Source organism: Euleptes europaea, chromosome 14 (assembly GCF_029931775.1).
Source record: "Euleptes europaea isolate rEulEur1 chromosome 14, rEulEur1.hap1, whole genome shotgun sequence".
Lineage (NCBI taxonomy): Eukaryota > Metazoa > Chordata > Lepidosauria > Squamata > Sphaerodactylidae > Euleptes > Euleptes europaea.
In genome coordinates, this window is record NC_079325.1 from 57,699,145 (window position 1) to 57,711,425 (window position 12,281).

The 12,281-nt window shown below is 51.7% G+C and overlaps 1 protein-coding gene across 1 annotated transcript in view; it reads right to left on the minus strand.

The window, feature by feature from the left end:
• The window catches only part of DBH (dopamine beta-hydroxylase), a 61,155-nt gene extending 49,549 nt beyond the window's left edge, over window positions 1-11,606 (minus strand). The window contains exon 1 of the mRNA XM_056860190.1: window positions 11,256-11,606. Within this exon, the coding sequence (XP_056716168.1) occupies window positions 11,256-11,606 (351 nt within the window). The remainder of the gene's footprint in view (window positions 1-11,255) is intronic.
• Window positions 11,607-12,281: the final 675 nt, after the last annotated feature.

A 12,281-nucleotide genomic window follows, 5' to 3' on the forward strand; every position in this document is an offset into this window, starting at 1 on the left:
CGAGGGACACGCAAGCTTGGGGGAGGGACGTTTCTCTCACAGAAATACCTTCACCCAGTTACAAAGCAGTGTGTCACGGGGCAGGGATTCAAATGCTTCCTGCTTCCTGGGAGTTCTTTCTGAGCCGAAGTGAGGCATTTAGAAATGAGGCTTGGGTTTCTCCCTTGCCCCTCTCCCATTCCTTTTAGGGAGCTCCATTTTGTTTTTGTTTTTTAAAATGCTTTGTGACCCGGCCCTTGGGTTTCTGGAGGGGGGGACTTCTAAGCACTGCAGCCAATTACAAAGTGACATTTCAAGGGGCGGGGACTCACAAGCTTCTTGTTTTGAGTGTGGAGACTGCTGGTGTATGGCTTCGCGAGAAGGAAGTGTGGGTCCAGCGAGCATCGGACCTCAGGTAAAGCTCCCATGCATAAGCGACCTTAGACCAATACTCTAGCAACTCACATACTGGATACGCAGTACGAATCTCCATGTGAATCTCAGAATCCAGATTAAACACTGGCTTCTCAGATATCGTCACTTAAAAATATGGGAGCATTTGTTTGATTGAAGTAGAGTCCATGCCAGCAGAATCACTTCATTTTCCATATTTGGAGCATCAGGTGTGAGAGTTCCCCCTCTCTGAGTCCAATTCTCCAAATCAATTGCTCAGGCGTTGATACAGAAACAAAGGATTTATTGAAGACATCAGGAGATGAGACAGGCACAGGTAGAAAGTTGCAAGTGAGGGGCTTATCGGGTTTACAGAATATATTGACTCCAGGGCACTGGGGCACTGGGGTTCACACTTATTGTTATGGGAAGTTACAAGCTTGGCATAATACAAAACATCAAACGAGTCCCAGGAAGTCTGCTGAAGCTATCACACTTCCAAGGCCGCATCGGCCTGAGGGAGTACTGACAGGAAGAACAGCGGGGGGGAGATACTTGGGGCAATCAGGCCGGGCGCCTGGGACCAGAAGGTGTGAACTGCTTTTATGAGTTCACTGATAACAAAGCAGGTGATGGAAAGCAGAGACACAGAGTCAGAGACACAGAGACCCTCACATTCTGCCCCCCTTAAGGCCCCCCTCCCGCGTCCTCGAGAGGACGAGGCTTATCGGGATAAGCGAGGTGGAATTCTCGGACCAAGCGAGGGGCCGCCATGTGGGGTGCGGCCACCCACTCGTCGTGCGCGGACCCAAGGTTTTTCCAACGAACAAAGTAATACAGTTTTCCCTTCTTCCATTTGGAATCTAAAACCTTGGATACTTCCAAATGGGTATCCCCTCCCACCACGGTAGGAATCTCGTGTTCGGGAGGGGGGTGGAACTGGGGAGCTGCCACATAGGGTTTGAGGAGGCTTATATGAAAGACGGGATGGACTCCCTTGAGGGTCTTTGGGAGGTCTAGTTCCACGGTAACCTCGTTGATCACCCTGGTAATGGGGAAAGGTCCCACATAACGGTCGCTGAGTTTTTTGCAGGGACGAAGAGAGCGGAGGTTTTTGGTGGACAGATAAACTTGCTCCCCCACCTTAAGTTCCCATCCCGGAGACCGGTGTTTGTCCGCCTGTTCCTTGTACTTGTTTTTTGCCCTCTCAAGGTTTTTGAGCAGCCACGGCCAGGTAGATTTAACTACCTGAATCCACTCCTGAAGATCGGGGGTGGACTGGAGATCTGGCGTGACGGGGGCGGAACCGAAAGGACCAAATTCCGTCCCGTACACTACTTGGAAGGGACTAAAGCCGGTAGAGGAATGGGGCGCATTGTTGTACGCATATTCGGCAAATGGCAGCAGGTCGACCCAGTCGTCTTGGTGGAAATTCACATAGCAACGCAAATAACATTCTACCACCGCGTTTACACGTTCAGTTTGACCATCAGTCTGGGGGTGATAGGCGGTAGAAAGGCCCTGTTCCTCCACCCCCATCAATTTTAAGAAGGCTCGCCAGAATTTGGCTACAAACTGGACCCCCCGGTCGGAGAGGACCTTTCTAGGGATCGAGTGTAGCCTGAGGACGTGCGTGACAAATAGTTTAGCCAAGCCCTGGGCCGAAGGAAGACCCGCACATGGAACGAAATGGACCTGTTTGGAAAAAAGGTCCGTGATTACCCAAAGAACCGTCTTTCCCCGACTGGGAGGTAGGTCGGTGATAAAATCCATGGCTATGACTTCCCAGGGACGGGAGGGGTTCTCAAGCGGTTTGAGAAGTCCGGGGGGTTTTCCCATCCGTTTCTTAGCTGTGGCGCAAGTGGGGCAGCTGCGCACATACAGTTCCACATCGGACCTCATACCGGGCCACCAGAATTGCCTCCTAACCAGGTGAAGGGTCTTTATGAAGCCGAAATGACCCGCTAACCTGGCACCATGTACAAGTCCCAACACCTCTTTGCGAAGGGAAGATGGGACATATAGCTTTCCCCCTTGTACCCACCAGGTGTTCGTTCGTTCCATGCCAGTGGGGAGGAGATGGTGCTCCTCCTCCTGTAAGGAGGCGTTCCGGAGCCGCTGTTGGAAGGCTTCCGGGATACCCTTGAGCGTAGGGGGGGGGTCCCTGGTTGATGGGTTTGGGACCGGGTTGTGACGGCTAAGCTTGGGACCTCCCCTCGCTGCTCGGGAGTGAACAGGGAGTCGACCGGGCGATCGAAATCATTGCGATACTGGGGAAGTCGTGACAGAGCATCGGCTAAGGCATTTTCTTTGCCAGGAACATGTTTGAGGGTGAACCGGAATTTGGCGAAAAATTGGGCCCACCGAATCTGTTTGGCGTTGAGCTTTCTAGCTCCCTTGAGAGCCTCAAGATTCTTGTGATCGGTACACACCTCAAATGGCAGTTCGGCCCCTTCTAAGAAGTGCCTCCATATGGTGAGGGCATGTTTGACCGCTGCCGCCTCCTTCTCCCAAATAGCCCAGTTGATTTCGGACTGGGAAAACTTTTTGGAGAAGTAGGCACACGGCCGCAACCGCCCCCCTACATCCCTTTGCAATAGGGCCCCGCCCATGGCCACGTCCGAGGCATCCACTTGCACCACAAAAGGCTTAGTGCAATCAGGGTGAGCTAAAACGGGTTCGGACGAAAAAAGTAGCTTTAAACGTTCAAAAGCCTGCTGGCACTGGGGGGACCACTGCAAACGGGCTGAGGGAAGCGCGGCGCTAGCCCCCTTGTCTTTGGTACGCAACAGGGCAGTAAGGGGAAGCGCAACTTGGGCAAAGTTAGGAATGAAGTTGCGGTAAAAGTTGGCGAACCCCAAAAACTGCTGAAGTTGGCGGCGGGTAGTGGGGGTTTCCCAATCCCGCACCGCTTGGACCTTAGCGGGGTCCATTTCCAAACCCTGGTGGGAAATCACGTACCCAAGGAAAGTAATGGAAGGTTGGTGGAATTCACATTTGGACACTTTAGCATACAGTTTGTGCTCCCGCAGCCGCTGGAGCACGTCTCGAACCAGACGCACATGTTCTTCCATGGTTTCAGAGTAAATAAGGATGTCATCGAGAAATACCACCACCCCCCGAAACAGCAAATCATGTAAAACTTCATTAATCAATTGCATAAAAACACTGGGAGCCCCCGAAAGTCCGAACGGCATGACTAGGTATTCAAACATTCCAAAACAGCTGGAAAAGGCCGTTTTGGGTTCGTCTTCTTCTTTAATGCGAATGCGGTGGTATGCTTCCACCAAGTCCAGTTTGGTGAAGATTCGGCCCTCCTTTAATTGTGCTAGAAGGTCGGGAATAAGAGGGAGAGGGTAAGCGTTAGACTGGGTGACTGCGTTTAGCCTACGAAAGTCAATACACAGTCTTAGATCTCCCGTCTTTTTCTTCACAAAGAAGGCTGGGGCCGAATAAGGAGCCTTGGAAGGGCGTATGAAACCCCTCGCCAAGTTGGCATCCAGATAGTCCCGTAACACCGCCTTCTCACTAGGGCTCATGGGATAGACCTTCCCTTTAGACAGCTTGCCTTCCCCCACAATTTCGATGGCACAGTCCGTTTCTCTGTGGGGAGGTAGTTCGTCACATTCTCTAACATCAAAGACATCCGCAAACTGCGAGTATTCGGTGGGCAGTTGAGGAGGAACGGAGGCTGGGGTGGGGGACCCTACCAATGCGGCGGCCGGAGTCCTGAGTACCCGTTCCTTGTCATGTAACCCACAGGGGTTTTCGGGAAACGAGAGTACCCGTTTAACCCAGTCGATGGAGGGGTTGTGTCCCCGTAGCCAGTTCATCCCTAACACCACAGGGGTTACAATAGGGGCGATGGTAAAATACAAGCGTTCCCAATGTTCCCCCACAGACATAATCACGGCTGCAGTTCTGTGGGTCACCGGGCCCCGTTTAAAATCGCTCCCGTCCATTTGGGAAAAGCGGAGGGGTCCCGGGAGCCGCTTGCGCCTGACTCCCAGTTTCTTGGCAGCTTCCTCACTAATCATGGTGCGGGCACACCCCGAGTCAACCAAAGCGGGGAATTCTAAACTGGGACCCCCTTTGGGTAGGGACAGGTGAACACGCACATACACATTGTCCTCTTGGGCGCTTACCATCGGTGGAGCTCCTTGCACAACGACAGGGGCGGTCTGCTGCGGAGCCCCCTCTACAGCAGACCGACGGCGTTTTTTGCCGGCTGTTCCCACTCTTCCTCTTCGCTGGAAGAGGGGGATGGAGTGGTGGCGTTCGGGGATCCGTCCGAATCAAAAGTAGTACTTGTAATCCGGGACCCCGTTGGGCCTGTAGAGGTGGAGACCACATCCTGGGGGCGCGCATGGAGAGCGGAGGGTGCGCCGGAACGTCGGCCCGGTGGTCCACTTCTGCGGCGGGGCTGGTCCTCGGCAGCCGCCTTCTGCGGTTCGGTCGGGGCTTGGCGAGGGGGGTTGGGACGACCCGAACGAGAGGGGCATTGCGACGCAAAGTGTCCCTTTCCCCCGCAGGTCAGGCAGACACCGGTCTCAAAACGCTTGCGACGTTCAGCGGCCGAGGGACCCCCGCTCCCTCCCAGTCGGAAGTCTCGGCCCCGGTCACTCCGGGGTCTCGGGTCTCGTCCGATGCGCTGCTTAGACAAATTCAGGAGTTGTTTACGATTCTCAATGTCCGCGGCGTGGCGAACCCAACCTTCCACATCCGGGGGGTTCCCTTGCATGAAGGCCCAATGTTGGAGGTCCGGGTTGAGACTCTCCCTGAAACACTGTACCAGAGTGGCCTCACTCCAGTCCAGAATTCGGCTAGCCAGTGACTGGAACTCACTTGCATACTGCGCCACCGACTTGGTCCCTTGGCGCAGTTGCATCAGGGAGGCTTTAGCCCGCTCACCCAGAGTCGGGTCCTCAAAGCGGTTTCGGAGTGCTACCATAAACTCGTCCAGGGTTCGCAGCACCGGCGAGCGGAGTTCATACTGCAACACCATCCAGGCGGCCGCCTCCCCTTGCAGTAAGGAAGCCACGTACTGCACCCGGGACTCCTCGGAGGTGAAGGTCCGACCTTGTTCTCGCATAAAAATGTCCACTTGGACCATAAAAAAGGTCAACTGGTCCCCTGAACCGTCATACGTGACTTTCAGGTCCCGACGGGACGGGAGGCTGGGAGGTGCGGGAGGAGCTGCCGGCGCCCCGTCCGGGGGATTGCCGGCGGGCGGTTGCACTTTCAGTGCATCGAGGGCCGCTGCCATCTCACCCATCACACGCTGCATGGTCTCCATCTGCTCCTGCATAGCTTGGCGGTCCTCCTGCCACTGCCGCCGTTCCTCCTCCATTACGGCCTCCTTGCGTGCCGGATCCCCTTCGAGTCCCGTACTGGGGAAGGCCAACCGGCGCTCCTTCGCCGCAGTCCGTGAGAGAGACCAACCTTTGGGAGAGTCCAGCCAGTTGTTGAAGAATCCCCGAGGGCGTCCTTCCCGGCCCTGGTCGGGGATGGGACCCCTAGGTATCTTTGGCTTGGCGCCCTCCTCCTTGGGGTCCGGTTTCTCCGGCACCTCTGGTTCCTCCGGTACCTCTGGGGTAGGGGTGGTTTCCTCGTCGGCTGACATTCTGTCCCAACAGGTACAGCTGCAGTCCGAGAGGCAGGACTTGCAACTTAATGTGAGAGTTCCCCCTCTCTGAGTCCAATTCTCCAAATCAATTGCTCAGGCGTTGATACAGAAACAAAGGATTTATTGAAGACATCAGGAGATGAGACAGGCACAGGTAGAAAGTTGCAAGTGAGGGGCTTATCGGGTTTACAGAATATATTGACTCCAGGGCACTGGGGCACTGGGGTTCACACTTATTGTTATGGGAAGTTACAAGCTTGGCATAATACAAAACATCAAACGAGTCCCAGGAAGTCTGCTGAAGCTATCACACTTCCAAGGCCGCATCGGCCTGAGGGAGTACTGACAGGAAGAACAGCGGGGGGGAGATACTTGGGGCAATCAGGCCGGGCGCCTGGGACCAGAAGGTGTGAACTGCTTTTATGAGTTCACTGATAACAAAGCAGGTGATGGAAAGCAGAGACACAGAGTCAGAGACACAGAGACCCTCACAATCAGGTTTGTCTCCCCGCCCCCCGCCCCCCCTGCCAATGTACAGATGCACAGAAGAGAAAGAAGAGTTGGTTTTTATACCCTGCTTTTCTCTACCGTAAGAAGTCTCAAACCGGCTTACAATCACCTTCCGTTCCTCTCCCCACAACAGACCCCTTGTGAGGTAGGTGGGGCTGAGAGGGTTTAGAGAGAACTGTGACTGGCCCAACGTCACCCAGCAGGTTTCATGTGGAGCACTGGGGAATCGAACCTGTTTCTCCAGATTATAGTCTGCCGCTCTTAACCACTATACCACGTTGGCTCTCAGAGAGAAACAAACTTGGCTAAAGAGAAAAGAGAGAAATATTCCCATCTCAACTTCTTTTTCTCTTACACAGGTCCCAGGATACCAAAATCAAGTAAACTTCCACCATTTGGGCCACAGTCCTCTGCTCACCTCCCCACCCACCCCCCACACACAATTTCCAATATCTTTTGCACCTCCCAAACACATCAGGCTAAATATAAAATAGAATGTGACTATTTCTTTACTAAAAGAAGGGCCTACGTGATAGAATAACTGTGCCATCTTTAGGCAACCAGTTTTTCACCCTCCACCCATAAGTAAAGACAAAAGGGAGGTGGGACCATAGTAATAATTGCAATATTACTGTGGCCCATTGGGACACAGTAATATTGCAATTATTACTATCCAATCTGCAAAGGCCAGCCATCATTCTCTTGATCCATTACCTACATCTAGGGTTGCCAGGTCCCTCTTCGTCACCAGCGGGAGGTTTTTGGGGCAAAGCCTGAGGAGGGCGGGGTTTGGGGAAGGGAGGGACTTCATTGCCATAGAGTCCAATTGCCAAAGCGGCCATTTTGTCCAGGTAAACTCATCTCTATCAGCTGGAGATCAGTTGTAATAACAGGAGATCTCCAGATAGTACCTGGAGGTTGGTAACCCTACTTACATCAGAGTGTGTATTGCAGGCAACTGCGGCCTCCTGATTGCTGGATGGCCTTTCCCTCCCCTTCAGGCTCTTTCTTCCCTGCTATTGTTTCACCACAGACAGTATTATTAGGGTTGCCAACCTCCACGTGGTGGCTGGAGATCTCCCGCTATTACAATTGATCTCCAGGGAATAGAGATCAGTTCCTCTGGAGAAAACAGCTGTTTTGGCAATTGGGCTCTATGGCATTGAAGTCCCTCCCCTCCCCAAATCGACCCTCCTCAGGCTCCGCCTCAAAAACCTCCAGGTATTTCCCAACCCAGGAGCCCCGTGGCGCAGAGTGTTAAGCTGCAGTACTGCAGTCAAAAGCTCTGCTCATGACCTGAGTTCGATCTTGACAGAAGTCAGTTTCAGGCAGCCGGCTCAAGGTTGACTCAGCCTTGCATCCTTCCGAGGTCGGTCAAATGAGTACCCAGCTTGCTGTGGGTAAAGGGAAGATGACTGGGGAAGGCACTGGCAAACCACCCCGCAAACAAAGTCTGCCTAGAAAACGTCGGGATGTGACGTCTCCCCATGGGTCAGGAATGACCCAGTGCTTGCACAGGGGACTTTTACCTTTATCTTTTTATTTCCCAACCCAGAGCTGGCAACCCTAAGTATTATCCACTGAAGGCCTCTTCTCCCTCTTATCTTTACATAAACAAACAAGCAAACCAGTCATGTGCCTTTTTAGACTTGTTGAGTTGCTAAACTTGCTAAATTGCTAAAAAGACAAACAGGACTGACTGAACTGGACAACCTGAGCAGCTGCGTGATGCTACCTGGCAGCCTGGGGGGTGGGGGAGGGACATTATCTCCACCGGGTAATCCTGGAGGGGGCTTGAGAAGAAGAGTTGGTTTTTATATACCAATTTTCTCTACCTTTTAAGGAGAATCAAACCGTCTTACAATCTCCTTCCCTTCCTCTCCCTACAACAGACACCTCATGAGGTAGGTGAGGATGAGAGAGTTCGGAGAGAACTGTGACTGGCCCAAGGTGGCTTCATGTGGAGGAGTGGAGAAACCAACCCAGTTCATCAGATTAGAGTCTGCTGCTCATGTGGAAGAGTGGGGAATCAAACCCCACTCCAGATTACAGTCCACGGCTCTTAACCATTACACCACGCTGACTGGGCAGGCCCCGCTCCCCCCACCCCTGGTTTTGCCCCTGGATATGAAGGGCGAGGGAGAGATATGTAGCTTGCTTGAGCTCACTGGAGGAAGAACAGGATAAAAAATTGATAGCTAGAAGTGAATTAAGTAGGACTTCAGTCTGACTGTAGCGCTAGGAAGCTTGAAGTGACAAGGCCTATGGAACTCTCCGCCCCTAGACATACATGGGAATCCAGGTCAAGCCTTTTCATTCTGTGATATCCATCCCCAGAAAGAGGGAGGGAGGGAGACAGAGGGATCTGGACTAGAAACATTCCTGGAGACCTGCTTCTTTTCAAATCATTGCTTTTTCAGAAAGACCAACATTCAGGTCCCCCATGCTAGCGATTAGCAGGTAATTAATTGGAAAAGTCATCCCAGAGCACAGTTTTTTACAAAGCCTCTTTATCCATCTTTTAATTATGCCAAAGTGGGAATTGTGACAGGGTGTCTGGACAAGGTGACAGAGGGAGAGGCTATAATTGGGTGTCTTTCTCTCCATCTTACATTTTAACAACTCTAAGCCAAGCTCAGCCTTCTGGCCTGGAGATATCTCATCCCAAGAGGGATGATATTTAATTATTAACTGTTTTAAATTTATCTCTCTTCTTTTTCTTCTTTTTTTTAAAATCACAATGGAAAATTGCTGGGCCTCCGGTGCTCAACATGGAGCAGATGGATACCTTCACAAGGAAAGGTATGATCAGCTATCGAAGGAGGCAGGGCCCCACCAGGACACGGTAAACTCCCTGATCCCCACCCCCAGTCCAGCGACTGTCTTACAGTGCAATCCCAAACAGAGTTACACCCTTCTAAACCCACTGATGTCAATGGCCTCCGAAGGTCATAACTCTTCAGAGGGTTGCACTGTTAGCAGTGCCTGGAGCGAGAATTCTGAAATTTCTCCTCTCCATATATACATACTCACAAGATCAGTGTGATCCGGAGGGCACATCCCACAAAAAAGTGGCCTTACACGCATGCAAGTAATGCAGCATTAAGCAGTTACATGCATGTGTGAATGCACAATATGGTGCCATATGCACAATATTGCCATATGGTGACAACGTAGCCTGTGTTGCAGGGAGTCTGCCCAGCTCATCTGGATTGTCACTGGGACAACGTTTCATATTAACTGGAGAACAGTTTTTGAGGACCAGCCTCCACTGTGCCCCCTAGCAAAGGGCGTGCTGGCTAGGGTTGCCAACCTCCAGGTAGTAGCAGAAGATCTCCTGCTATTTCAACTGATCTCCAGCCGATAAAGATCAGTTCCCCTGGAGAAAATGGCCACTTTGGCAATTGGACTCTATGGCATTGAAGTCCCTCCCCTTCCCAAACCCCACCCTCCTCAGGCTCCGCCCCAAAAACCTCCCGCCAGTGGCAAAGAGGGACCTGGCAACCCTAGTGCTGGCCCACAAAAGCATCTGCCACTGGAACTGGGCTCACATTGAAGCTGGGCAGAGTATTTGTTGCCCTTTTCTCTTGAGCATTCTCCTCAGCAGATGAATTTGTCAGGAGAAAGCCTCTCTCAGTTTTGCTTACAAAAGTTCCCATGCATTTTCTCCTTATTCGAATGTCCCCCCCCCCCCATGCTAAGGATGGCAAGGAGAGTGGGATAAAATACTGAACTGAGTAGATCAATGGTCTAAAAGTCACTATTTTAGTCCTAACATTCATAAACAAGTTTGACGGCTGTTGTTTTTTAAATTATCCCTCAGAACCAATTTCGTTTTGCTTGTGGAACTCCTCAAAATCTACCTCCTTTGTCATCCTTGTCACTAACTAAAATAAAGCCCAAAGATGTTTCTTGGCCTCTGCCACTCCAGAGACTGGCTCTCAGCAGGACTTGGGCAGAGGATCCGGGGGAGTGGTGTTTCCTCTGTAAGGAGCTGCTTCATATCCAGGCTCAGCACTATTTTTATAGGGGCCATTTAGAGGTGGAGATGGAGGCTGTGGGCCACCCCTGTCCTGACTCCAGGGAATCCCACGGCCGCAGCCTTCCCTCCCTCCAGACACTCCTGGGCTGCAGACTGGCAGGAGGAGCCAGATTTGGCCCAGGGGTCTCTAGCCGCTCACCCCTGCTCTATATCCTTTTGCATCTTAGCTAGCATTGCCTCATCAATGTAAACTTAAGATGGGGAGCCCATCAACATTTTGAGGGAGGTTAAAGCAATTTTTAAAATTAGGGATGGTGGCAGTCTACATATATCGAAATCTTTCAAATAAATTCCATGTTTGAAACAGGAGTGGCACCACCTTACACTAGCAGAAGCAATTTTCAGTGCAGCTTCAGTCAATTGGACAATACCACACATCTTGGTAAATTTTTACCTCATTAAAAAAAAATGGTTCTGGGTCCCAATTCTGCCCAACACCCATAGACTCTAGTATGTGGGAGCTCACTGTAGGACCCCAGAGACAGTACATTTTACACCCACTGAATTTTTCAATGTGGATATGATTTGGCCAAAACCCTAGAGTATCCAGCCCTTTAAAAGGAACCTTCCTTCACAGTTGATATCAAATGCTAAATTATTCTTTATATCACATTTCCTGGGTGCTCCCAGCCAAATAGCCTCCAGGACGTGTTCAAATTAGAGGCCAATTCACCCCAAGGATTAAAGACGTGACAACTTACTTACAGCAAAATAGGATTGGGATCCGTCACTCCAGAGGACAGCCAGGTCCGCGTTCTCGAAGTCACCTCGGTCTGACATGCCGAACAGGAGCCCAAACTTCAACTCTTTGAGCAAGATCTGGAAATGCACCTCTTCCTGGTGGTAGCTGATGTTCCAGGAGAGCTCGACAATGCCTTGCGGATCCAGGGGCACTCTGTATGGGAAGTTGTTCTCTTGGGGAACCGTGCCTTGCAGGGCAACAACCAAGATGACCAGGAAGACTGAAAGCATGGTGATATACACGGACGCCACTTCTCGGAGCTTGAAAGGTGGACAGGAAGGCCTCGGCCACTGCCGCCTCCCTATGGTTTGCATCCTTGAAATAGAAAGCTCTTGGCTTCCCCCATTTATATGCTGGCCCTCCTGGGCAAACTGGGTAAGTAATACCCTTTAATTACATTTAGTGGCTGGGAAATTGGATTGCTGCATTGACCCTCCCTCTGGCCCCTCCTCCCCTTCCCTAATGCAAACACTTGTCGCTCTCTGCCTCTCCTTAATTGGCTCTAATTGTCCATGTACATTATCAATGGGAATTGAACTGGACTGGATGGATTTTTTTAATGCCCTCGTAATGTTTCTGGAGAGCAGCAGGCCAGAAAGGAGGCTGTTTACCTGCAAAGTGTTGTGCGCCTGTCCTGTGTTGCTCCCCCCCTCCTCACATCAGGAAGCTGGGGAGGGCCTTCTCCACCAGCCATCCCATCGATCGCTCCTTCGAGATGTGCCAGGGTTCAAGGCTCCTGAGAAGACGCAGCCTCCAAGAGCCGACTCAGCAGCTGATGAAAATGGCAGACGTGCCATCTTTGTTTACCATCTTTACCCATAAAAGGCTAGGCTGACATTTCGGCTGGAAATATTTGTTCGGTGGCCCACGCTTTCCTCGGAACTCCCAGTCCTTCTCCTCCACTGCAAAGCGATTTGTGGCAGAGAAGTGGCAGGTCTGGCTAGAGCCAGATTCAGTCTTCCCGCGTGGGCCATTTTGCTCTTGCAACA